The 27,724-nt window shown below is 43.1% G+C and overlaps 1 protein-coding gene across 1 annotated transcript; it reads right to left on the bottom strand.

The window, feature by feature from the left end:
• Positions 1–1,810: 1,810 nt before the first annotated feature.
• Positions 1,811–27,334, bottom strand: EPS15 (epidermal growth factor receptor pathway substrate 15). The gene is made up of 13 exons (XM_009908058.2): positions 27,014–27,334; positions 21,415–21,576; positions 20,639–20,836; positions 17,847–18,044; positions 17,198–17,275; positions 16,720–16,810; positions 14,814–14,849; positions 13,827–13,963; positions 12,216–12,285; positions 9,744–9,820; positions 8,505–8,667; positions 4,647–4,825; positions 1,811–2,439 (listed from the first exon to the last, which is right to left on the bottom strand). Exons 1-13 carry the CDS (start codon positions 27,182–27,184, stop codon positions 2,293–2,295), a joined length of 1,707 nt encoding a protein of 568 aa, XP_009906360.1. The 5' UTR covers positions 27,185–27,334; the 3' UTR covers positions 1,811–2,292.
• Between the last annotated feature and the right edge of the window lie 390 nt (positions 27,335–27,724).

The following is a 27,724-nucleotide window of genomic DNA, read 5'->3' as shown; positions in this document are numbered from 1 at the left end:
TGACCCAGATGCTGCCAGTCAGAAGAATCGTATATGCTGGCTCAAACTGCAGGTCTAAGCCCTGTATGCTGACAGCAGTAGAGAATGCTTACATCTTCAGACAAATCACAAGTATCTAAACACTGGGGCTCTGCAACCCTCATGCAGGCAAAAAGCTTTGGGCAAGAGCAGCCTGAGGTTTTTTCTCTGAACCTGCCACAACTCCTAGTGCAGGAGGTGACAGCTGGGATTAGTGTGCACTGCAGCTAACCTCAAGATCCAGGCAACTTTTTTCACTGAAAGTTAACCCACTCCCATCCAGCTACAGTCAGACCTCTTCATAACTGTCTATATTGTCTGCATTTCCTTTATGCGTTGCTCTGCAGGTCACAGCATCCTTTTGGAAAGAAAAACAAAGGAACCAAAAACCAGGCAAATGGTTCACACTTTATGTACTTAAACTTTATTTATTCATAATTACAGGCTATTGTTAGAATTTTTAAACAAAAGAGATGTCTATAAATAGAGGCTAAATCCCACCCTGAACAAGTTGTTTTAAAAACAAACAAACAAAAAAGCCCCAAACAACAAATAGTTAAAACTTCATAAAAGTAATGCCATTTAGCTCACAGCAGTGGTTCGTTGGTAGTCTGAGTAAAAGTACTATAGTCAGAGTCAGTAACATGAAATGTAACATCCAGTGACTCAGAAGTTGACATCCCATAAAGGAAAGCAGGCACATATATATAATATATACACAGGGTAGCGTGTTGGTCCACTGAGGATACATTTTGAACACAAGGTAAGAAACCAGGTAATCCAGTTCAGCATACGATTGCCAAGATTAGTGTACACTCCTTACAAAGATGTATAGATAAGTTATAACTATTTAATACGTTGCAAGATTTTAAGTTACTCTTCTTTTTTTTGTTTGTTTGTTTTGAGCAGGTGTTTGAATGCTCATTTCCCAGTGCAAAAGGACAAAAAAAAACCAACCCCAGAAACAAAAAACCCACACACATCCCAGTCAGGTTATCCATTTTTCCTGAAAAGAGCTGAAAGCTACCCTCAACAAAAATTATAACAATAATAAAATCACAACACAGCAACATTGAGAGGTAAGGGGAAGAGCTTAAATATAGTGAAGCATGGCTGAGACCTCCCCTTCTCCCCCTCAGTGCTGTGTGTTGAAACACTTCCATTTCCTCAACAGAAATACCACAGGTTAAAAGTGCAAGGAAAACCAACATTTTTTTTAAATGCTTGATGTTTATGCTGTTGCCATCCATTTTTCTTAGGTAGGGCAAAACTTTTCTTTTTGAAAAGTATTTAGTGAAACTGCCTTTTCTAGAATAGAGTTCTTTCACAAACAAACAAATAACTTAATTTGCATTAACATTCTATCCATCCTACTCTGAACTCAGTGACCATAAAGAAATCATTCGGTTTAAGGTGCAACTCTTCAGTTGGCATACAATAAATTACACAAACAGAAGACAACTGTGGGTTAAAAGAAAGAAAGAACAGAAAGAAAGAAAGAAAAAAGCAGACTGCCTGTTTCTCCTTTCTATTCTCAGTCCTATTTCAAATTGATCTTAGGAAGTCGCCAGTCGAGCTGCGTATTTCACAGGCAAAAGTGGTTCACACAGAAGTGGGGTCTCCTTGGCGGTCATCCTGGCCAACAGCAAGCACAGGAATCTTCAGCTTACTTGCTTTACAAAACAAAACAACAAGTCTGGCTTAAAACCTATGCCCATGCAAGAGAAGCACTGAAAGGTTTCAGAAAGTCTCACTCTTTCTGACGTAGACTTGACGTAGATGTGAAGCTTGTTTCAAATCCAAATGCAGAATCTTCCATGAGGAGGAAAAAGAAATATGAATCTATATTGCATACATACAAAATGAATCACTCCACAGCTCTGGCATTACTAAAGTTTCTTTAGAGGGGTAAAGGTAACAAATGACTAACCGCTTGATGGGCGACAGTCAGCCACGGCAGAGTAATCGCTGTGTTCACTTTACGCTCAATTACCAACTGCTGGCAGATCACAGTCAAGCTACAACCTCACTAACTGCATTTTAAACTGATTTGTTTACAGCTGGGAGAAGTACTCCTGAAAACTTGAGAGAACTTGAATGTTCAACTTAACCAAAAGGATTAAATTTAGCAGAAACATTCACACCACTTCCAGGAATTTCAATCTTTCCATAGTTTCTCCTATAGGTTAATTTTCTGATTAACATTTCAATAGGTTAGGTATTCAGAAAAAAGGACAAAACAGTTGATTTCAGACAAAAATCTTATTCTAAACTTCATGCTTCTGATATTTCAGATTTACTCAGTGCAATAGCCAGTTCCAGGTCTTCTTGCTCCTGCTGTTTTAACCTTGCCAATCTTTCTTTCTCTTCTCTCTCGCTTTCCCTCTTGGCCCATTCAATCATGTCTTCCTCAGTGGAATACTGCATTTTTAAAAGACAAAACAAATGACATGAGTAGCACAATGGTAATAATACTGTCCAAGCCCTTGGCTTAAGGCACTGCTGCACTTGTATCTATTCTAGTCTTCAGGTATTACTTATTACTTCAGATTAGTTTAAGGTTTAGCTATCAAGAACTGCAACTGAAGCCACAAAACAGATGTATTACTCTGAAATATGACACGTTTCAAAACTCAGTTTCTAAGAAGTTACTGAGCAGAAAACATCATTTACATTCAAACTAACTTGGATAAAACCCAGTCTATACAAGAAAAAACTTTGAGTAAATCAGGAGAACACTTTGCAGAACACCCACGCCCATCCACACTGTGGGACATCCCGATTTAGCCTGCTCTCAGTGGGGATGATTTTTCCAGGTGACAATAACTGCACAAGTTAGCTGGAGAATTTTAATGGTTTTAACTGTGCAGATGAAAAATACTTCTACCAATGAGCAGCAAAATAAAGGTGACTGTACAGTTAGAAGCCTAGCAGGAACACAAAGAAAGGTCAGTGTGATACAAGGAGAAAATAAAGAACAGATCCTTTCCATGTATGCGACTAGAACGTGAGCTACTTTTCTGTGGCACAATGATTACAAATCAGAGACAGGTAAGGGTATGAAATAAAGTGCAAAAAGATTATGCTACAAGTTGTTTCTATTCAGCATGCAAAAAGGAAAAAAAGCTAAGAGGCAGGTGAAGCCCACAGCTTCTTGGGACACCCCACGTTAAGTCCGAGTGTTACAATGAACTCCAGCTAGTTTTTGCTTTGAGTTGTTTCTGTGGGAAACAGAGAGCAAAGCTTGGCTTTCCACCACAGTTCCCTTACTATTTTCAGTAACTGCAGCTGGAAAAGAATAGTTTTTTTACTTTATAAAGATAATTAATATTTTTGCTTTCTCTTCTACATTTTCAGATGCTCTCCTCCAAACTGGCTTCTCAGTCCCTTTAACTAATAACAGTGTTCCAGAAATTCTGCTGCAGTGCAAGTCAGTTTTGAAAGCCTGTCAATCATCACTTTGCTTCAATGAAGCACATAGCTTATTAGACCTGAAACCAAAAATAAGCAGTATGATGAAGACACTGTCAATGCAGTTTGCATTTAACAGGTGTCCTGGCTTGAGCTGGATCTGCTGCTGCTATTCAGTCCCATGCTGTGTCATGCCATCTTCAAACTCCAAAGTGCTGGTTGCATCAAAGCACCCTGGGGCTTGAAGTTCAGGTTGGAACATGAGAGCCTTCCTGGTTGGGTTGCTGCTGCCAGTTTCTGTGTTTGGGGGGTTGGTTGCTGCTTCTGCATTTTGCTGCACTTCTCTGCAATTAGGCTCAAGTCACTGTGCACTGGATCATTTCCAGTAAAACTTTTCATTACAACTCTACCTCAGCCCAGAGAGTATTTTCTGTGTTACTTTCCCTCCTGTCTGTGGTGGGGAGAGAGGGGGGCTTGTGAGAGCAGTGTTAACCCAGGACAAGCAGGTATGGAGCTTGAAAGCAAGATGATGCCTTTCAAAACTCCTACTGGCAAAAGCTCAGGGGAAAAAAAAAAAAGGGAAATAAATATATAGGCATGCACAAACCTTTAGATTTGCTTCTACTGCTTGGGCACCATGCCTTCTATGGAATGGATTCTGGTTATAAAGAGACACTTACTACTTTTTACTTAATTGTATATAAGTGTGGCATATCCTAGCTGTTCAAAACTCACCACATGGTATTCCTTAACACACACCTCCCGACCCCCACCCCCATTGTGAGGCTGTTGATCAGGATTTTAGTACACTGAAATGATGGCCCAACAGTTGGGGGACAGCTAAACTAAAAATCACACCTTTCAGTTTTAATAGGGTCATTAATATGCTTGTTAGAGACCATTTATATCTGATGCATGCAGTGATCAAATGCCTATCACTAGAGCATGACTTACACCTCCTATTTCCTAAGAGCTAGGAGGTTTTCATTAAAAAAAGACTTGCAAAAGCAATGCAATTTAAACATTACAACACTTGGCAGTATTTTGGTCTAGGACAGCCTCAGCTGTAAAGGAAATGTCAATCCTGCTTTAACTGCAGGTGATCTCCCTTTTGTACATGGGATACGATTTAGTATCTGAAATTAGACTGAAGACTTCAGTGTGAACGATTCAAAGCTGTCATTATACTGAAACAAATGGAAAAAGTGTTTACTCACAGTACTGAAGTTTGCAAAATTGTTGGGGTCAGCCTCTTTACTGATGCTGGTGGGAGCAAATGGATCACAGAATAGATCTGCTTCTTGTTCTTTGGGAATGTCTGGGGTGGGGAAAGGCTGAAATGGATCGCTCGGTTTAAAGGAATCTGAAGAGTCTATTTGATTGATAGGTCTTTTCCCTTAGAAAATTTAAAATGGATTTAAGATAGTAGGTAGCAACGTGCCAAAAGGAGAAACAAACAGAAACCAAAACCCCACCAAACCACAAATTCAAAAGCTACTTGGAAAGCAACCTCATCTAGTGGAGTTGCAGTGAAATCAGAGGAAGCCAATTTAAAAAATGAGGCTATGGTCCCCCAGTTTCTAAAGGAGTGACTCGGGCATGTTAATGACTCAAGCACCCAGTTATGTGCCTCTCAGCTATGTGGGGAGGAGTTTTGAACTCTTATTCTATCAGCACTACATTTCTTTGATTTGCTTATGAGCTGTCTGTGATCATTCCAGCAAGGCTTTTTTATTTGTTGGCTCAAGTTAACACAATTTCATTCAGAAGCCAGAAACAGCTTTGTAAGTCTTCAAAGCACCCTATCCCCTCTCTCTGCTAACACCTGGAACTTCTGTATTTTCTAAACTAACAGAACAAAAGAACAGGAGAACAAGAACACAAAGACCTATTTTGTTAATCCTTGCCAAAGGAACCACAGATAGAACAGAATAAGGTCTAAGTCCCCACTTTTTCAGCTTCCTTTTTCAGCTTAACCATAGTCAGCTTTCATAGAATCATTAGGGTTGGAAGGGACCTCAAGGATCATCCAGTTCCAACCCCCCTGCCATGGGCAGGGACACCTCACACTACAGCAGGTTGCTCACAGCCACATCCAGCCTGGCCTTAACCTCCACCACCTCCCTGGGCAACCTGTGCCAGTCTCTCACCACCCTCATGGGGAAATGTCTTCTTCCTCACATCCAATCTGAATCTACCCATTTCTATTTTTTCTCCATTCCCCCCAACCCTATCACTACCTGACACCCTAAAAAGTCCCTCCCCAGCTTCTTGTAGGCCCCTTTTAAGATACTGTAAGTTCACAATTAGATCTCTTTGGAGCCTTCCCTTCTTGCAACACCAGGGGAGGATTAGACTGGATGTTAGGAAGAAGTTCTTCACATAAAGAGAGATTGGCCATTGGAATGGGCTGCCCAGGGATGTGGTGAAGTCACCATCACTGGAGATGTTTAGGAAGAGACTGGATGGGGCTTGGTGCCATGGTTTAGTTGATTAGATGCTGCTGGATGATAGGCTGGACTCTCTGATCTCAAAGGTCTTTTCCAACCTGGTTTATTCTATTCTATTCTCCAGACTGAACAGCCCCAACTCCCTCAGTCTGTCCTCATGGCAGAGGTGCTCCAGCCCTCTGCTCATCCTCATGGCCCTTCTCTGGACATGCTCCAGCACCTCCAGATCCTTCCTGTAATAGGGGCTCCAGACTTGAGGACATTAACCCAAATACTTCCAAGCAAAGTTTCATCCAACCATTCTCTCCCTATGTTACTGCTTACAGAAAAGGCTTCATTGCAGTTTTTTTGAATTCAACTAGTGGGTTTGCAAGAGGTTTGACACTTCAAATGGTTGTACATCAAAACTTGCTTCTGCTGCCAGTTTAGACTAAAACTACAGAATGAATCCCCAGTGTTTATTATTTTGTGTATCACTGGTGCAAGTTAGCAAAGGTCTTCTTTCACAGACCACAGTGATTTAGGAAATGGGATTTACTTAGACACTTCCCAGATAGCTTTGCCACCAGAGCTCTCACTCCCTGTTAGGTTCTGTTACTGGAAAACAAAGCATGTGGAAGAAGGAACTTCAAATGGCATGTAGGTAATTTTATTTCTACACATTAAGGATTAGTACTGTAGAAAATACAAAGTGTACAACCTCCAAATCTGCCCCCAAAAAAGCATTGAATGAAGATGGCTTATCAGTATCTGGAAAAGCAGTGGATTTCAGAGGCAAGCAAACAGCTTGCTGCTGCACACTGTCCCACAGCACGACTCTCTTCTGGAAACACACCCGTAGGAAAAAGGAATTCGGGGCTAAGCAATTTTCCGAGCATGACAAAGAACAGAATGCTCCAAGGAGACCACCTTGTGGCCTTCCAGTATCTGAAGGGGACTACAGGAAAGCTGGGGAGGGACTTTTTAGGGTGTCAGGGAGTGATAGGACTGGGGGGAATACAGCAAAACTAGAAATGGGTAGATTCGGATTGGATGTTAGGAAGAAGTTCTTCCCCATGAGGGTGGTGAGACACTGGAAGAGGTTACCCAGGGAGGTGGTGGAAGCCTCATCCCTGGAGGGTTTTAAGGCCAGGCTGGATGTGGCTGTGAGCAACCTGCTGTAGTGTGAGGTGTCCCTGCCCATGGCAAGGGGGTTGGAACTGGATGATCCTTGAGGCCCCTTCCAACCCTGATGATTCCATATTAAGAGAAAGATTTTGGGCTATCTCTTTGAATAAGTGTTACCTTGTGAATCAGAGCAAAGGAGCAGTTAAATCACAGAATGCATCAGGTTAGCAGGGACCCTTGAAGGTCATCTTGCCCAACCCCCCCTGTAGTGAATAGGGACACCTCCAGATACACTTGGGTATCTCCATCAGGAAAATAATTTGCTGGGAATGATTATCAAGCTAGCCCCAGTATAATACTACTCAGCTAATACTTGCTGATTGAACAGGCCACCTCTCTCTCAGTCATCTATGCTCAGGAGTCTGTTCCACTGGCATTCTAGAAGTGGATCTGCATACCACATCACAGCCACTGACCTCAGAAATCCTTCTTTTGGCTTAAGTAAGGACCAGCACAAGGGAAAACACTTGCAAACAGTCAAATTACCATCACTTGTCATGCCAGCTGTCCTGAAGTTATCTGCTATGGAACTGATTATGTGCATGACAAGCATGAACCAGGTGTCACAACAACACTGGAAATCAAACAGCAGAGTTTAGACTTCTGTGTTGTTACTTCTACATTTACTGTGTTCCCTTTCTTTTGAGGACAAAGATGAATACATTTTTAAGTTTCATGCTATAGTTTTCCAAAGGACCTTAAGATTCATCCAGAAAGTGTAAGGGGGAGAAAGTGATGCAGTAGAGGCTTTGAAGAAAATGAAGCAGGACAGAAACTTCAAAAGGAACTCTAGTGATGCCAGTGCACTGAAAAAAATCTGAGAGTGAGGTGTGTGTTGTAACATTGGCCTGTCACAGCCACAAGAAGGTATGGTTAGAATGATGGCCTTTTCTGGAAAGCAGAGTGGCTTGTGTCATGGAGTAGACCAGAGAATTCAGCTATCACTAAACAGAAAAGCCACTATAGGAAACTGGGTTTATTACTCCTACATGGGGAAGGCTTACATCTACAGACCTTCAGAAAGGCCACCTGGAAAAAGCTTGTCTGAAAACCTGAGGCAGTCATTTAACCTTATTGAATTCATTTTGGCATCAAACCCAGAGGTCTTGCAATAATAAAACACTGAACTCTCACTTTAAGCATAATTTAATGCCAGGTTCACATTGTAGCACATTGGCAACCACTTACTGTGCAGCCATGCTATGTTTTTGCAGATCTTTTATTATCTACTTTTTCCTGGTTTCTAAATCCTTCATCTCTTAAAAAAAAAAACCAAACTACAATCCCAAACATCAGGCACAGTCTAGCTCTGAGAAAAACCCCAGTGGCTCAGGAACAGACCCATTTCCCATCGTGCTCATTCACTCTCAATTCAAAAGACTTCACCATCCCCTCCCAATTATTGCCCCACTGCTAATATTTAACAAGCTAATTGTTAACAACACCTCAGTGTCTTACCAGGTGGTGGTGGACAGGGCCTTGTGGGAGTTCCTGTTTTAGGGGGCAATGCAGGAGGCACATCCTCATTTTTAGCTGGTGGCTCCTCAAACACATTTTTAGTTATGATCACATTGCTGACAGAACTTGATGTGGCTGAGTTAAAGGGATCCTCGTTGTTGGCCTTCAACAAAGAAAAACAGCAACATACACATTTACACAAGTGCTGTACTTGCCTTCAGGACAATAATGCAGCACTTAGTTAGAACTGAACTTTGGGACCAAGATAAAACAAAACCACTTTTGTTTTTACACCTATCATCCACGTAAGTCCAGAAGACTGAAAATAGGCAACTCAGAGATGGTGTAGTGATTTAGACTGGATGCCTCCAAAAAAGAAGCCAGAGAGTTGAGACCTCCAACGTGTAGACTGCCCAGCCCAGTGGGTGGACACAGGCAATAGTCTATTTCTACCCTTAAATCCTGCACCCTTATCAATCTGGCTGCAAAGTTATTGTCTTGCTCTTTCTTCCCTCTGCTTCTGGGAGAGACACTCTCTTGTCCAGTAGCAATGGGGGAGTATCAGGGGTCTCTTTGCATTGAATAATTCTTTTTTTTCCCAGCATAATCTTGGCCTGTTTCAGCTTAATGCCAGGGTAAAAAGCAGAGGGCAGCTCAAGCCTGGCCAGCCTAGCAATGGGGGAGGGGGGGGGTGCAGGGAGAAAGAGCCCTGAGTTTTTTTGGTGAACCTGAGGTGGGGACAAGGGGAGTGTTGGGTTTTGTTGATCTGGTGTAAAGGAACTTGTGTGTTGAGATTAGACTGGGGATTTCTTTGAACTTGATAGCTTTGCTATGCTCATCACTGTGCTTTGTGGGTTTTGTAGTCTATGAATGGCTTTTCCATTTATCCTTTCCATGCCTCTCCAATCCATTTGGGTGAGCCTTATTCTTTTGCCCCTTTTGGAACAATAGGGCAATCTGTCCCACTCCGAACTCGGACACCCAGTGCAAGTAAAACATGCAAAAGTAGTTTCACTCTTACACATGGCCAATTTTAAAAACAAGAATTAGGACAGCACTTCAAATAGAGAAGCAATACTTAGAAGGCCACAAAGGTGACTCTGCATTCTTCACACTGGAGTTGCAGGACAATTTACTATGAAGTTGGCCATTAGCAATTCTTAGCAGCAGCCAAATTGTCTCGAAGCGGCTGTGTCTTGTCACCGCAGAGCGCGGCAATTAGCAGTAGCTTCTTATTACCTTTGACAGGGTGGTGAAGTCAGCAAAGCCACTTCCAAAGGATTCACTTCCAAAGAGAGAGGCAAAGGGATCTGCAGCTAAAAACACAGAAATCAAGCAATCAGAATGAGAAATTAAATAGGAAAGGGACTGGAAAAAAAAATCCCACAACAAAAAGCAACTGTTCCATGCTCTGCAGCACAGAGAACTAACTCAAGAGAAATGTTTTATGAGCTGGGCACTTGAAGTTCTTAGGCAGCCTTCACAAAAAACTGTCACAAATGTGCTCTTGGGGCCAAGAAGGCCAATGCCATTCTGGGCTGGATTAGAAGGGCTGTGGTTAGTAGGTTGAGAGAGGTTCTCCTCCTCTACTCTGCCCTGGTGAGGCTGCATCTGGAATATCGTGTCCAGTTCTGGGCCTCTCAGTTCGGGAAGGATCACAGGGAACTGCTTGAGAGAGTCCAGTGCAGAGACACAAAAATGAAGGGAGTGGAACATCTTCCTTATGAGGAGAGACTGAGGGAGCTGAGAGCTCTTTAGCTTGGAGAGGAGGAGACCGAGAGGTGACCTCATTCACATTTATAAAGAGGTGAGCAGATGCCCAATGACAGCACAAAGGACAATGGTAGAAGCTGAGGCAGAGGAAGTTCCATAGAAATATGAGGAAGGTTTTTTTCCCTGTGAGGGTGAAAGACCACTGGAACAGGCTGCCCAGGGGGGTTGTGGAATCCCCTTGGGAGATATCCAAACTCACCTGGATGTGTTCCTGTGTGATCTGCTCTAGGTGATCCTGCTCTGGCAGGGAAGTTGGACTGGATGAGCTTTCAAGGTCACTTCCAACCCCTAACATTCTGTGATTCCATGAAATAACAACTCTCTGAGCAGGGAGCCATTCAAAAGAAACACTGATGTTCTGGTTTGCTACATTAAGAAGTTAAACTCCACTGTGAGTATCAATACTACTACTGGATGTTCTGCCAAGTATGCATATACACACAAGTATTTTTGTGTACAGACCTCTGTTTTATATGGAAACAGGAATAAGGGGTCACTCTGGACTGCAGACCCTTGTAGAAGTGAGTGTCTAAACCTCACAGGATATTAGGGGTTGGAAGGGACCTTTGGAGATCTTCAAGTCCAATCCCCCTGCAGGCACAGGGCCATAGAATCTAGCAGAGGTCACACAGGAACACATCCAGATGGATCTTGAAAGTCTCCAGAGAAAGAGACTCCACAACCTCTCTGGGGAGCCTGTTCCAGTGCTCTGTGACCCTTACAGTAAAGAAGTTCTTCCTCATGTTAAGGTGGAACTTCCTGACTTCCTGTCAGCTCAGTCTAATTCAACAGCAGCCTTTCATTCTTATGTTCCTCAAAGTATGTGAGAACTGCTTGTGTGCTGTAAAGCAAGAGTGCCCTATCCATATCAGTGCCTGCACACAGTGTCCTGTCAGTATCAGTGCTCTCTGATACTGCATCTCTAGAAAATGACTTTTTTTCCCTACCATTAAACTGAACAGTTCAGTTTAACTGAACTGTTACCAAAATACTTCCCAAATTACCCATCTTCATGAGGGTAGAGAGGCTCTAGAGAGGGACTTGGATAAATTGGATCTATGGTCAACGTTAACAGGAGGAGCTTCAACAAGGCCAAATGCCGGGTCCTGCACTTGGGTCACAACAACCCCAAGCAATGCTACAGGCTTGGAGCAGTGGGGCTGGAAAGCTGCCTGGCAGAAAGGGACCTGGGGGTTCTAATGGACAAGCAGCTGAGCAGGAGCCAGCAGTGTGCCCAGGTGGCCAAGAAAGCCAAAAGCATCCTGGCTAGGACTAGAAATGCTGTGTCCAGCAGGAGCAGGGAGGTGATTGTCCCCTTGTACTCAGCTCTGGGGAGGCCACACCTTGAGTGTTGTGTCCAATTTTGTGCGGCTCAATACAGGATAGATGTGGAGGTGCTGGAGCCAGTGCAGAGGAGGGCAAGGAAGCTGGGGAAGAGCCTGGAGAATAAATCTGAGGAAGAGCAACTGAAGGAGCCGGGGGTGGTTAGTTTGAAAAAGAGGAGCATGAGGGGAGACCTCATGGCTCTCTATAACTACCTGAAAGGACCTTGTGGAGAGGTTGGTGCTGGTCTCTTCTCACAGGTGAGTTAGTGATAGAACAAGAGGGAACAGCCTCAAGCTGCAGCTCAGTAGGTTTCAACTGGACATTAGGAGGAATTTTTTCCCAGCAAGAGTGGTCAGGCATTGGAATGTGCTGCCCAGGGAGGTGGTGGAGTCTCCAAGCCTGGGTGTGTTTAAAGGTGGTTTGGATGTGGTGCTTGGGGCTATGGTTTAGGGGCGAACCTTGCGGACTAGGGTTCTGGGTTGGACTTGGCGATCCTGAGGGTCTTTTCCAACCCAAATATTTTCTGTGATATTCAGTTAAAAGATTACAAAGAAGAGTAAGCAAAAGCAAACAAAACCCAACTCCAAGAAGTCTGTGTCTTGTCTGTTTTACCTAAATCACTTGATGCAGCAACAGCTGTTCCCCCAGGAGCAAAAGGGTCGTTCTTCTTCGAGAGCTCTGCCTAAAAATAAAAATAAGGCTCTGAGAGGTAACTTTGGTTTTCATCTTCCAAGATTCCTCTTTTTAAGAGTACAATCACAATTTATTTTAGTTTAGAAATTGTGGGAGTAGCTTTTATCAGCAACAAGTCTGTCAACAGAACATCCTCAAAACCTTAGGACCCTTTGTACTTTCCTAGGGCAGAAAGAAGCTACGAAACTTTTAACGTGCTGAGTAACCACTAATGCAATGCTAGAGAGAGTATCTACCACTCATTTTGGGCTCAGATTTCTACCACCAGAACCACCTTCAAGAAGGTGTAACTGCAAGTTACCAACACCACAAAGCTGCCTTAAAGTACTTCACATGAATGAATAACTTCACCTGATCTCCAGAATCCACTGCTAAGCATCCCCCCGCTTTGTTTCCTTCTCTTCTGTACTCTTACAGCGTACTGTGGCCAACAACTGCTTCTAGCAAAATGTCAAGACTTGGGAGAGAACAGTTGTGCTAAGTATTGAAGAGTGGAGAAAAGTAATTGAAGGCTGGAGGTGTAGGCTGTGTCGTATAGGATGATCTGTGAAGTGTACACACCACACAGAAGGACACCACCACTGTTAGGTGCAGTGACTTCTCACCGTCGTGGCTGTGCTGCTTCCCACCAGGCAGTCCCTGCAGCCACTTGTCTCCTAATCCACAAGCATAGCTTTAACTTTTGTGTATGCAGAAAAACTGGAAGCGAGGCATGAAGAGAAGCAGCCCCAGGCAGGAAAGGAGGTGTCAAAGAGAGATGAAGACAAACTTCCACCATGAAGAACTTCAGCTTCCTGCTTTGTTTTGTCTGTCAGCCCTAAATATTACCTCGTCTTCATCACGTTCTGTCTTATATCAGAGATTTCATGCCCAACTCTACCCTTATTATGGGCTCAAGACTAATCAAGCAACTGCTTAACTATAAAGTGAACAGCTAAAAGCTACACCCCAAGGACACCTGAAAGAGGTACATTCAGTTAGAAATAATGCCCACACGATAAGAGGGCTTCAGTGACTTCCTGAAAAACCATCCCAACAACATCCAAACAACAGACAGCTACTGAACAATTTATCTTCTCAGAGGGGACCCCCATACCACATCAGACTTCAGACAAGACACAGAACATACTTATTAACATATAGCACATACTTATTAACCCTGTAAGCTTCTCAGGCAAAAAATCATGTCCTGACACATCTTGGTCAGCTTAATCTTGGGGTTTTTTCAACGTTATTTAAGTTCCACCAGCTACCAACTGAGCTTAGCTCATTGTTCTCAAAGGTTTTTAACCTGTGGAGCAATGAAGCTCCTCACTAAAACATTTTATAAAACGTTTGGTATTTCATCTGTGACTGTTTCTAAAAGGTAGGACACGTTGACAAGGCAGAGCCATGGGGTAAGAAGTAACCTTCTATCTATGCGATTTCGGTACATCAATTCAGCGTTTCCAAGCATCACGTGCAAGTACACAAAGCTGCTTATTTTGCCCAGATCACATCTGGAAGTGAAAGGTTTGTTACCCAACTTACTGTGGTATTATTGCTGTTGTCTGCAGTGCTAAATGGATCAGTGCCAGCAGTCACAAAGGGATCAGTGGAAGATTGCTTGAAAAAACAGTCGGCTGCAAAAGGATCTGAACCTTTGAAGGGATCACCACCAAAGGGATCTAAAAAGCAAGCATCTCATTATCACTTCTGGCTTCACTGAATTCGATGTCTGCAAAATGAAACACTGTATTGCTTTTTTCAGATGGCAATAAGGCAACACATCTAAGACCAAGGATCTTTGACGTGTGAACTTCGTCTGTGAATTAATTTGTATTTGTGATTCAAAACATTAGAGATAAAGCCAAAATTTTCTGTACGTCATGAAAACTTGGGATAGTGCCAGTGGTTCAGGTCCAGAAATATCTGAGCATTTAGGTGCTTGAACCAAGCCCTTCTTTTTACCCTAAAAATAAAGAATCTTACAAAACCTAGCAGTTCTCTCAACTCTCCTGCCTTCCTCTTTCCTTCACTCCCCCCCCTCCCCTCACAGCTCATGTTTTGTTATTCAGCTGTTGGCACTCAAGCCTGTTTTGCCATAAACCTTCCTTCTGGCCATTCTGCTGCTTTTGTCATCAGTGACTCCATTCAGGGTCAAGCAAATAATGCAATGGCACTGTCTGTACAGCCAGGCTACAGAGAGGCCTCCCACCTTTCTCAGTATTTAGTTCTAAAGAAAGTTGGTAAACTGAGAGCCTTCAAAAGAGCACAATCCTGCTTGGCATGGAAAACAGACAGCAGGAGACTGAGGTCTTCTGTTCACCACCTTCACATTCTTGAATCCCAATTGAGGATGCTTCAAACAGCTATTCTGAAAAGGTTTAACTCAGCTGGCCTGCTGCTACTGCCATGTATGTGTCTATCCATGGAGATATCCTACAGCCTAGCCACCTTTCTGTGTTGGAAGTGTGATAATTGTCCCATAGTCAGGATCATTTAGAACAACACATGAGAAGTTACAAAGTTACTTACCAATTTTCCCAAAAGGGTCATCTTTGAAGGGATCACCTGTTGTGTTTGGGGGTTTTTGTTAAAAAAAGGAAAAGTTACTTGTCATGAAGCATGCATTCAGTTGAAGTCTTCTGGACACAAACTCACTTCTACAGCTTGAATTCAAAACTCTCAGAGGAGCAGTTTCCCTGTTTGCAGTGGAACTACAAGAGCTAGCATTACATAAAGCAAATACTCATTAAGCAGCACTTTACCCTGCTGAAACACAGGAGCAGCTATCTCGGAGACGTTGCTGCTGGCTGTTGTCCAGAAACACCCACATTACAGCATTCACCACCACAGCAATCCAGGCTAGCCACTGGTACAAGCTTAGCCCCGCTTTTAATTAATTCTCACAGGCGCCATGGATCTTAGCTCCTCTGTGTTACTGTCTGGACTGGACGCAAGGGCCTAGTTGCATCAGCTCATAGGATTACTGGATGTCAGCAGTTGGAAGGGACCTCTGGAAATAGAGTGCAACCCCCCTGCCAGAGCAGGACCACAGAATCCAGCACAGGTCACACAGGAACGCATCCAGATGGGGTTTGGAAGTCTCCAGAGAAGAAGACTCCACAACCTCTCTGGGCAGCCTGTTCCAGTGCTCTGGGACCCTCACAGTGAAGTTCCTCATGCTGAGAGGGAACGTCCTGTATATCCATTACCCCTTGTCCTATCACAGGGAGCAAGTGAGCAGAGGCTGTCCCCTCCCTCTTGACACCCAGCCCTCAGATATCTATAAACATTTATTATATCCCCTCTCGGTCTTCTCTTTTCCAGACTAAAAAGTCCCAGGGCTCTCAGCCTCTCCTCACTGGGCATGTGGTCCAGCTCTGCTCTCTCACTTACACTTGAGAGACAGAGGTACCATCTCTCAGCTGTAGGTGTCTGCCTCTGAACACAGTGAGCACACAAAGCCCAAAAGGTTGGCTACCAACACATAATAAATATCCTTTTCCTCTGAAAGAAAGGCCTTGTCGTGCGCTCTACATAGGAACACCAGCTGAGAAAGAAATAACACTCAAGCAATATCTATATGGAAACATTCAAGATGTTTTAAATTTGATTTGTGAATGAAAAGTATTGCATCTGCACTGACAGTCTTTCAAGAAGCCAAATCATCAAATTTTGTTTAGTTTAAATTTTGATGTGATACAAGCTAAACTCATCAGTCCACACCGATTCTGAAAGCATAGAAAAATCAGATTCATGTGGCTGAAAACATCTGCTTGAGGAGCTAATCCCAATTAACTCTCCAAGTGGTTCCACACAGACAGACCACTGCCTCCAATAAAAAAAAATACAATTAAATTTAGAAAAATAATAAAATTAAAGCTGAGCAACAGCATTTGTAAGTGGCAAGTGCTTAAAATAAAGCATAGCACTTCCATGGCTGAGCAGATGGTGCAGTTCCACATTACCTTTTCCCGAGTGCCAAACTCGCCCTAAGTAGGCCACAGCCATTCATTCTCAACCACCCACAGCCACCCCACACCACATCTCTACTGAACCTTCAGCTGATCTGTTTGGGGAACTGTGCTGCAAATTACATTAGAGACACCACATGCATCACAAGTATGCCCACACCTTTAAGACCAAAATGCAGCTCAGGAGGCAGAGGGGCAAGGAAAGCAGTCAGGAATAGCAGGAAGGGAAGGGTGCCATTTTCACAGCCGTTTAGAAAGTCCACAGATGAAGGAGAAAGAAACGCCCTGGAAAGATCACTCCTGTAATTTCTATTTTTGTAATGCTGCTGGCTCTACACTCCTGTCACTCAAACACCTTAACCTATATTCTAGAAAGAACAGCTCTGAGGTGAAGATTAGTCTGAGATGTGCTTGTGCAAGACCTGTTTCTGCAAATCTGCACTTAGAAAGAGAAGTTTACTTACTGCCAACAAAAGGGTCAGACTGGAAGAACTCTAAACTGCTTTCAGAAACCAGATCAGGCAATGGATGAGATTCAGCATCAAATGGATCTTCCTGGGAAGTGCAAAAGTAGAGAAAGGTATTAAATTTTTAAAGACCTACAGGGTGGAAAACACTTCTGTCATCTTGTGTTACCACTTAGAGGCTTCTTAGAACTGGGAGAAAAAACAAAAAGAAGAACCCACACACAACAAAGAAAGAGAGAGCTAGAATTCTTCATGGTTCATCAATGAAGATACAAAGAGTTTTCAACAACTACTTGCTTGCTGTACCAGATGAAATGTTTTTCAAGACATCGCACTCTAAATAAAAACAACAAAACCCTGAAAATGTTCTTTCCCTATAGCTCTCTAACCATGAGGCAAGGGACATGCTACAAGCCTGAAATGGTTTAACTAGCTTGAATTTCTTCTTTCCTTCCCTAGATCTGAGCACACTCACTTTTTTGGTAACAGTTGCAGCTGGGGTCTCTTTCTCTTCTTCCACAGCAGAGGCTGTCGTTTCAGGACTATTCCGTATCTATAGAAGGACAAAATGAAGTAAATAGAACAGAATTTGAAGTATTAAATAGCTAAAAGAATATACTGAAAGATACTGCAAGAGGTTCACACTTGAACAGAACACATTGGTGTTCCCTGGGAAAGTTTCTGGGAAACAAACACTACCACAAGGTAGCAAGAATCTGCTTGGGCATACAGAGGAGCACTGAAAGGAGGACAGCTTTAGATTCTCTGTGCTGTTCCTTACTGCATTGTTCTTGCACCATCAGCAGACAGCTGTTCTCCTTTAATGTTAGTTCTACTATTCAATTTGGGGTATTTTTTAATGTATGTCTCTAAAGCACATCCTTATTGCCACTTTCTAGCCAAGCTAAATTTGCCTCTTTTTCTGTTTATCAGCTTTCTGCAATCTGAAACTCAATCCCCTCAGGAACACCAGAAGCACAGCCCCACCACCTCCACCCCCCACCCAGAACACCCTGACATTCCACTTGGTGCAACTGTTTAAAAACATGCTCAATCTTGAGCCATTAACTTATTCCAACTTCACAGCTGCATTGCATCATGATCAAGCAGGCAAAACAACTCACTGAAGACACACTGTTAATTTGTTCCTCTTCTGCTATACTTTCCCTTTCAGCATTCTCGTTGAGGTTGGTGGTTTCGCTGCTGCTGTTGCTAAGACTAGGGTGATCCACAGCTCCATTAACCAGTGCATTCTGTGGCTTAGAGTTCCAAGCAAGCTGGTTATTTTCCAGTTCTTTCAGCTCAAGAAGTTTTGTCTGCACCTGTAGAACACAAATAATTGTGTGTTCGGGAGTACACAGAATCACACAGGATCACAGGATGTTAGGGGTTGGAAGGGACGTCTGGAGATCATTGAGATCTTCGAGTCCAACCCTCCTGCCAGAGCAGGACCACAGAATCCAGCGCAGGTCACACAGGAATGTATCTAGACAGGGCTAGAAAGTCTCCAGAGAAGGAGACTCCACAATCTCTCTGGGCAGCCTGTTGCAGTCTTCTGGGACCCTCACAGAGAAGTTCCTCCTCATGCTGAGGTGGAACCTCCTGTGCTGTAGTTTATATTCATTACCCCTTGTCCTATCACAAGGTGCAACTCAGCAGAGCCTGTCCCCTCCCTCTTGACCCCCCAGCCCTCAGATATTGATAAACATTGATTAAATCCCTTCTCAGGCTTCTCCTCTCCAGACTAAACGGCCCCAAGGCTCTCAGCCTCTCTTCATCAGGCAATGCCCCAGTCCCTTCAGCATCCTCTTAACCCTCCATTGGGTTTTCTTATGCAGATCCCTGTCCCTCTTGAACTGGGGAGCCCAGAACAGGATGCAATATTCCAGGTGGGACCCCACCAGGGCAGAGTAGAAGGGGAGGAGAACCTCCCTGGATCTGCTGGACACACTCCTCTGAATGCACCACAGGATGCCATTGGCCCTCTTGGGCACAAGGGCACATTGCTGTCCCATGCAGAACTTGCCCCCCAGGACTCCCAGGTCCTTCTCCACAGGGCTGCTCTCTAGCATATAACCATCTAGCTAGCATATATCCATCCCCTCTGAAATGTAAGGCAGAAGATGTGTCCAAAAGTCTCAATTTCAAAAGCAGATGCAACAAACCCACCATTCCTTCAGTCAAGGGGTGCAATTTGAGACTTGAACCCAAATGTCATCCAGAAGAAATGCAATATGGCTGTTGAAGGACAGACCTGAGAACCTTCTGCAGCCTGCATCAGTGGCAGCATAGAGACTTTTTGCTTTATTTCTACCCAAACTCCCAAAATAAGCTGCAAAGCTTTCAGGGCTTCCTTCCTTCAGTTTTACTTGGGGCTTTTGTTGGAGGAAGTGCTCTGGGGGGGTGTTAATTATATATTGGCATATGTAAGGCTGCTTCCAAGAAGGAAAATTACAAACCATTATTGTCTCTTTCAGGACTTTTGGAGTCTACAAAGCCCCCAGTGTTCCTTCCTGAGCAGAGAGTTACATTCACCTGCTACTGTTTCAGCAACCTGATTCAAGAAGGAAGGGCCTTACAGCAAATTTTTCCAACCAACCTTTCAGCTATAAAGAAATTATTTGATTTGGCAGATTATGCAGAAGGAGGGGCATATAGCACATATTTAACTGTCTGAATTCCACTGACTTCTGCTAGGTCAGTCACCTTAATAGAGTTTTTATAGCCTTGCACATGTCACAAGCCAGGTGGCAAAGACAACATCAGGAGTCTTTCAAATACACTGTTCTCAGACCGACCATTAGAGGATGGAACCTATTGCTCATCATTTGAGAGCCAAGAGCAATAAAATCAGGAGTACTGATATAAAACCTATAAAATAAAGCAGCTTGTAGTAGAGTCAAGCACACTCAATGATCAGCCTCAAATCTGTGCACGACAGGTACCTCTTGCTGCTATATTGAAACAGCACAAACCTTCTCCCCACCTGCAGTGAAACAATGGAAAACCCATTTGTTTACTTGCCAGTTCCTAAACCTCAAAGCCAAACTGAAAACTTATGAATGTGTTCTAAGGCCCTTTGAGAGAAGAAAGTGTTCTTGCATGAACACCAGCTGGGAGTGGGGGGAAAGGAATTGTTAGCAAATTACAGACATGAATTGTGTGAAATGACCAAGCCAAAAAAAATCAACCATTTCCAGGGTTCAAAGTTAATAGGAAGGCTTTTCATTTTGTTTTTCACTTGGTAACAAGGTGACTCTGGCTAATACACCAGTCAGAAGGCAAGTTAGAGAAGGAGAAGAATGAGGAGGAAAGGGTGTGCCAACTAACACATCACTGAAGTAATCAATCACTGGTTACAGACAGGAGCTAAAAGGGTTTCTTTAAGGCATGAGCTGACCATTCAAAGCACAATGCTTAAAACCCAGTTTGAAGCTTCTCAGTGTCTAGTCTCAATCCAATTTAGTCTTGCATTCACTGCACTCTCCCCCTTCAACAATGCACTAAGTAAATGTTATATTACTAATTTTATATTAGCTTCACACCAATTAAAGATTAGTGAGAACATGCCCCAGGCCACAGCTAGGAAAGAAAGCTTAAGTAACTACTGGACAGGATTTAAACAGGCCTCATGCATTTTGCATGCATTACAGTAAGACAAATTATTTATGAAATCTAATGAATTAATCCCTTTTTATTAACAAAACATGGGAGAAAAATCATGAAGTACCTTGAGTGACTTGAGTCACCCTCTAAGAATCCTAACAACTACTGGCACAGAACACAAATGTAAGCAACTAAAGACCAGCAAACAGAGAAGAAAGAAACTTTCCCTTTAAAGAAAACCACGCTAAAGGTTGTCAGCTACAACTTTTTTGGGGGGTGGTGGTGGGGTGTGTCGTCCACACTGCCTTACTGAATTGATTTCCTGTTGTGAATCCTGCAGATGTTGCTGCAGAGGTCCCAGCTGTGCTTTCCCAGACTCTATGCAATGCTCCAGCTCTGCAGTTTCTTGCTGCAAGCGACTCAGCTCCTCTTGAGCTTTGGTCAGTTCATCTTCATAGGCTGAAATCTTTGATTCCTGGCTTGTTATTTCAGCCTTCAGCATAGCAATCTAAAGCACAAACAGTATTTCAAAAGCCAAGCAAAAAACCCCAAAATAAAACAAAACCAAACCCCACCACAATTTCCAAATACCATTAGTTATGACCAGAAAAACAACCTTATAGCTATTGTAGGGACTAGACCTGAACAAAAGGTTAAGTCCCTCTTGGTTACAAGATCACAGCACTCTGTTTTCCTGAGCAACACAGATATTTCTAACACTGAAAATACCATTTTGCACCTCAAAAAAATTACTGTTGTTTTATATTAGACAAAAATCTACATAGTTATGACTTGTTTTAAGCATTAAACACATCATTCCCAGTACTTAATGCTTCTAACTACACTCACAATCCTACATGGCTTGTTTGCACTTACCCTTGCTTTTGTGCAAGTGTGTCTCAGTGTATTGATTGACAACACACTGATACCAAATCAGGAGGTTACTCAAGTGAGTGAACATTTCCTCTTCTCTCTTGGGCATACAGTCTTGACACTGACCATATTAAAGTTTTTTTTCCTGCCCCCACAACTCTGACACTGCAAGGCTGAATTCTTCAATATGAGGCCTAAGCCACTAGACCTTACCAAACGGGCCTCCTCTGCACATTTTTGCCTGATATCATTCAGTTGCTCTTCCAACTTGGCCTTCTGCTCATCAAGATCATTGAGGATTTCCTGTGCCTCCTGCTTCTGAGCTTGCAGCTTTTGCAGGTTACTGCTCTCCTGCTTTACTTCATCTTGTAGATCCTGTAACAAAACAGAGGAGCTTTGTGCTTGTTCCCTCCTTCCTCCTAGATACTAAACTACAGCATAAGCTGCAGTGCTAATTCAAAGCATCAACAAATTATCTTCCAAAAGCTAGAATTTATGACATGCCACACAAGGCAGCATTCTCTAACATGCAAAAATAATCAGGTGGGTCGGGGTTTTTCCTTCAGCAAAAGCATCCTCTCTTAAGATTGTGCATCAACACATTAACTACTTCACTCAGGATCACAGGATGTTAGGGGTTGGAAGGGACCTCTGGAGATCTTCGAGTCCAATGTCCCTGCCAGAGCAGGACCATAGAATCCAGCACAGATCACAAAGGAACACATCCAGATGGGTCTTGAAAGTCTCCAGAGAAGGAGACTCCACAACTTCTCTGGGCAGCCTGTTCCAGTGCTCTGTGACCCTCACAGTGAAGTTGTTCCCCCTCACGCTGAGGTGGAACCTCCTGTGCTGTAGTTGATATTCATTACCCCTTGTCCTATCACAGGGTGCAACTGAGCAGAGGCTGTCCCCTCCCTCCTGACCCCCAGCTCTCAGATACTGGTAACCATTGATTAGATTCCCTCTCAGTCTTCTCTTCAGACTGAAAAGCCCCAGGAGAAAGTTGGTATTTCATTTTGGATTTAAAGTTGTCTTTATTCAGGGTGCTACATTGTCTCTCTCCTGTGTTTTAGCAGTATGTTTTACTGAGCTCCTTAATAACAGAAATTCTTCATTCTGCTCCTTCCCCCTTCAAAAAACACTGCCAAAAATAGGAACCTGTTTTAGCAACACAATAAAACCCCCCCAAATTGGTGCATTATTAACCCAAATCCACTCTCTAGAATGTTTGCCAAAAAAATCAGCCAAAACCTTAAATTTTCCACATAACAGCACTGGTAATAAATGTAAACTGCATACACAGCAGCATGGCATCTTTTAATTTATGAAAGACCAGTAAGCATGTCCCATGTGTGCCAAGTACAGTAAGCAGCATCACATCACTAGTTCATTTCTGAGCCACAGGAACAGTTATACCCCAAACTGCTGGGACAGCACTGAAAAAAAAGTCAAGAAAACACTTGGGGAAGAAGAAAGAATCAAAGTCAAGAGGAAGAGATAATGCAGGGAGATTTAAAAGGATGTATATAAAAGGAAAAGTATTAGATGAAAAGAGAAGATTGCAGCCTGAGAAAATGTAGCAATTGAAGGAAGAATCATGAACAGTTAAAAACTGATAAGAGATAAAAATCAAGGAGGATAAGAAAAACTGACATGAATTTGGGATTAGATCATTGTGTGCTGCTCTAAGCTAAGACCCTGTTGTCCATTCTTAGTTTGGCTGGTGGTAGGTTTTTTTTGTTTGGTTTGGGTTTTTTGTTGGGTTGGTTGGGTTTTTTTTGGTGAGGGCTGTATTTTACCCATCTGTGCTAGCACCTTCAGATGATCAGGCCAAAAAACTCCAGACAGAAATAGAAAGAAAGGCATATGGTGCAGCAGACAGGTGCCAGAGAAACAGGAAACCTCAGGATAAATGGAAGACTACCTAAAGGGAGAGATTAATAACAACAAAGGGGAAAAAAACCCCAACAACCACCACCACAAACCACACCCAAAACCACAACAGCAAAAACCCCACACAAACTCTCTCAAATCAAATCTGGAGTTCAGTAAAGGGTGTATGAGTGATATACAGCAGGCAGACCAGATGCATCACTGGTTATTTCTAATCCATGAAAGAAATAGCTCCTCCAGCAGCTACTAACTTGGATAACTGGGGCACTCTTGATCCACTCCTCTTTTTTTACATCACTTTGAAAAGCCAGTATCTGATGGCCTCCAATGAAGCAGCAGGGGGAAAAGTAACAGCTTAAAAGAGATTTCAGTCTCCTTTCTTTGAAAGGAAGCAGGAATTCACATGCACACAAGCTAAATATAGATCACCTCAAATCTCACTGCTCCTGAATCCCAATGTCTGTCCTAGGCACAGCAGCGGAGCAGCACTGTGGAGACCTGAGTAGGCCTCATGGGGCTGCCAGGAAAAAGAAAAGGAAAAAACCCAACCAAAACAAAATACCAAACACATTCAGATAATCACCCCAAAAATTAAAGGTTGAAGTAAACACACAACTAAGGATACTCAAAGATGTCAGAAAGTAAACCAGGCTCCAACTAAGCTTCGCTTTCAAAGAACACTCTCAGCAGAGAGGCATCATCTTAAGTGTTCAAGCACTGAATGAGATTCATAACTGCATTTGAGGTGGCATAAACTAACACTTTGACAATAATAGTAATCTTTCTATTAGATTTATAATCATTAATCCTCCATGCTAACTTAGGAGAGGAAAGGAAAGTCCAGAGGTCTGTATTTCCCAGGGAGGTGGTTAAGTCCCAGGGAGGTGCTTGAATCACCAAGCCTGGATGTGTTTAAAAGTGGTTTGGATGTGGTGCTTGGGCATATGGTTTAGGGGTGAGCCTTGTGAAGTAGGGTTTGCAGTTGGACTTGGTGATCCTGAGGGTCTTTTCCAACCTGAATGTTTCTGTGATGCTGTGATTTGCACACATAGTCAGTGGATTTCATAGCTTGCTAGTCTGTACTTCACCAAACTTAGGTGCTAAGAACTGTTAAGCCTGAAGGAGCCACTTTCCAATGGCTTTAAAGACTAGAGAAAATTCAATGCTGAGTGTGATACCTGAAACAAATCTGATCTGAAAAGCCTCAGGCCAACAGGAAGATTAAAAGGCTGTAAGAGAAGACCAGAAACATTCTGGAATACTTAGAAGCCCACAATCCCAAAACACTTCAACTTCTCATCCCTTCACCCCTGCCCTCCTTGAAGTAGTGTCTGCCATGCAGCTCCTTTTTCCCCCCAGCTGACATAACCATGCAGTGTGCTTTGCTCAGGAGTTAGAGGCTTTTGTTCTGAAGATTTCTTTACAAAGTTCCATGTTGTACTGACAAGCTAAACAGACCTTTTGACTTCAGCTGGGTAAAAATTCTAGGGCAAACCTGTTGGAAAGCCAAGAGAATCACCACTTATTTGCAGAGTCTTAGCAAGCAGACAGTCTGACAAACCATGCCCATGGATTTTAAGTGCTAGATGGAAGATGAGAGCCTTATGACTGTGTCCAAAGCCCAGTGCCTGAGGCAGTGTTGTAGCTGCTGGAGCTCCAACATTTGTGTCTGGAAGAGCCGGTTAGAGATGAGAATGCAAGGAGACAGCCAGGTAAAGGCACTGACAGATGCCACTTGGTCAAAATCTTATGATTTACACATTAACTCTGAAAAAGTTCTCTGCTGCCAAGAGGGGCATTTTATATCTGAGTTTTTTACTCTTATATTTATAAGAAAATACTAATCCAGTCACTTGAGTGAATGAATGAAATGGTGTTTTAGAAGTTTCTACTCCCTCATAGTCTGCCCATAACTAGGAGCAGCAAAGACTAAGAAGTGATTTGTCTTAGAGAGTTGATAATTTAATAAACCTATCAGTTCACTCTGCTTTCTTTCCAAGTCTTTGTCTTTGCTTTTTAGTAGGTATTTACACAGTATATAAATTAACTTATGGAAGAAAAAGCTGTCATTCTCTCCCTCCTGCCATGTAAATCAATTTGTTCCATCACAGACCAAGGCTGTATTTGAGGTTATAACCTGTGCCCACAGAAATCGTTCTGGTATGGGAAACGCTGGTGTGTGATGTCACAAAATGAGCTTGATCCAGGGTCTCAGGTTAAAATGCACTGGTTTTGCACATCTTCAGAAATATCACCATTAGAATAAAACCAGAAGGAAGGGGGGAAAAAAAACAAAACCCAACAAACAACATGATGTAAAGATCCTTTGCCTGTCACCACCGTTCTCTGAAGTTCTAGAAAGTTTCCTGAAACATACAGGTCCTCTAACATTTGGAAGCAAGAAAGAGACCAGAGATAAAAGGGCCACCAGCTTAAATAAATGCTGCAGCCATTTCCTCTTTGATCCTGACAGCTGCTCCTTTTCCTGACAAGCCAGTATAGACTGCTCCTTCTCTGTAGGGCTGACAGAGCTCTGTAACTCTGTTTAACAAGGGACAAGCAGCCTGTGTGAGCACTAGGAGGTTAAAGACCTGAGATGGTTGCTTCCATCATGACTGCTGTAGATACAATGACTTAACCACTTCTTTATCAAACACTAAACTGACGTAGAAAGCTATCGGATGACACCAACGCTGTAACATCAAAGGGAAGGGATTTATTTAGCTTTATGCACCTTTTGGACAAAGGTACCAGAGCACTTAGCCTACACACACACAAATTCAGGACACATCAACAAAAGCATCATCTTGTGTGCAAAGCCGGGAAGCCCCATAAGGGTTTTGCAGCGTGAGAAAAGGCAAGGCGCAGAGCAGGAGCAGAATCACAGGCATGGGCAACTCCTGTGTGCATTCCTGCAGCCGCTGAATCCGGCTGCTGCCGTCAGGACTGACAGGCCAGCATCTGATTAGCATCTTAAAGGTCAGACTATTAATTATCACCCAGGCTTGAAGGATATTAAATAGCCAAGCCCAAAATTCAGACAATTTTAACACATTGGCTCTCCTGCTCTTTCACCTTGTGTCGGGCAGGGAAAAACCTTGCGTTTGCTCTTAATCAAATAAAGATTATTTAAAATGATAAAGACTCCTAAAATAAATGCAGACATAAATGTAAATGATCAGGTATCACAATGAAGGTTTGTTGGGTTTTTTCCCCTGGAAGCAGCAACTCCAGCTGCTTTTGCAGCTCGAAATTCGACCGAAATATTGCCTTGCAGCATTTTATTCAGAGCCTGGCTAGACTGTAGCACCCTCAACGCTGATGCTGACTGTAGCATCTTTAATCCCTGTCAAGCACTTGCAACATTTCACATTTTCCAGCATTATGGAAAGTCAATGTAATCCTTTAAAAAAGATAAAATAAAGAATCAACCAGATTATTTTTTAAATTCACTTGAGGCAGCATCCCTGCCAAGCTGGTAATTACTGTGGCTCTTAAGAAGCAGCCCCATATACAAGCCCTTTGAATTCAGCCACTTAAGTTTACTGATTGGTACTGCCAGTGTCTTTCTTCAGTTTTCATTATACATTAGAAAGCCTTGCTGAAACAAACCACCACCAAAACAACCCCACAAACAACCAACCCAAAAAAACCTGTTCCTTTGTAATATTTTCCATTTACAACTTCATGCAGGCTACCAAATCTGAGAAACTGGCACACAGATATAAATACACACACCTACACCAACCCACATTCGTCTAGAAAACACACTTCAGAGTGCTTTCATTTTCTTAGCCGCCGAGATTTTTCATAGCACTAATTGATGTGCTCTTAAAAGACTCAGCAATTCCATTGCCATTAAAGCACCACATGGGGCAGTTATCAGGTGCCCAAACAGGAATTTTTGTGTCTTATTTACCTGGACCTCACTTGTCCTCTGCTTGATGGTATCTTCTTTCTCCTTCAGGTCTTGCTCTACATTAGTCTTTTCCCTAGAAGACCAGCAAACAATGCAAGAATACTTCAGAACATCAGCTACAGCAGGTACAGTTATCCAGCCCCCTAATCCTGCGTCTCTCTTTAAATACATAGCGGAACATTAAACACAAAGGACGTGAGGGATTTCTGCTTCCCAAATGATTTACAAGACAGAGCCCACGCGAGTGTCCTGCACAAACCGGCCCCCTCCTCTCTTCACCCAGCTGCACTTGGGCGATAAGGAGGCTCAGAAATGGGAGGGGGCGGGAGGGCGGAATCAATGAAGTGCTGTCTGCAGTGATCTCACTGTTGCTATGGAGCCTCCTCTAATGAAGCTGCTGGCCAAAGGGGGAGGGATTGCATCAGATTCCAGCTCTTAACCCCTGCAGACACGGCGATTGCTATGCTAAGGGCAGCTGGAGAACACTTCCAGCAGGCCAGCCTTGCTGCTTACCCAGCTCTGCCTGTCAGATTTCAAGCACAAGAGAGGTTGGCTTGCAGGGGGGCTGGCTGCTCACAGGCTCTGCAGGGAGGGCTGTGCTGTGTCATCGCAAGGCTGGCTCTACAGACACCTTTATTCAAGTTTAACAGTGACTACTGATGACAGGGAAATTATCTGCAATAAATTCTTGGCAATCAGAGATAAAAATAG

This window comes from Dryobates pubescens, chromosome 11 (genome assembly GCF_014839835.1).
Source record: "Dryobates pubescens isolate bDryPub1 chromosome 11, bDryPub1.pri, whole genome shotgun sequence".
Lineage (NCBI taxonomy): Eukaryota > Metazoa > Chordata > Aves > Piciformes > Picidae > Dryobates > Dryobates pubescens.
Note: the sequence above shows the minus strand (reverse complement) of the source record. Positions and strands in the feature narration are given on the sequence as shown.

Excerpts from the sequence above, each read along its gene's own strand:
- EPS15 (XM_009908058.2), bottom strand. The coding sequence starts at position 27,184 with ATGTATTTAAAGAGAGACGCAGGATTAGGGGGCTGGATAACTGTACCT. Across the intron at positions 13,964-14,813 it reads TGACCCTTTTGGGAAAATTG|ATCCCTTTGGTGGTGATCCC; the intron begins GTAAGTAACTTT and ends CTTGCTTTTTAG. Across the intron at positions 9,821-12,215 it reads TGCTGCATCAAGTGATTTAG|CTGCAGATCCCTTTGCCTCT; the intron begins GTAAAACAGACA and ends CTGTGTTTTTAG.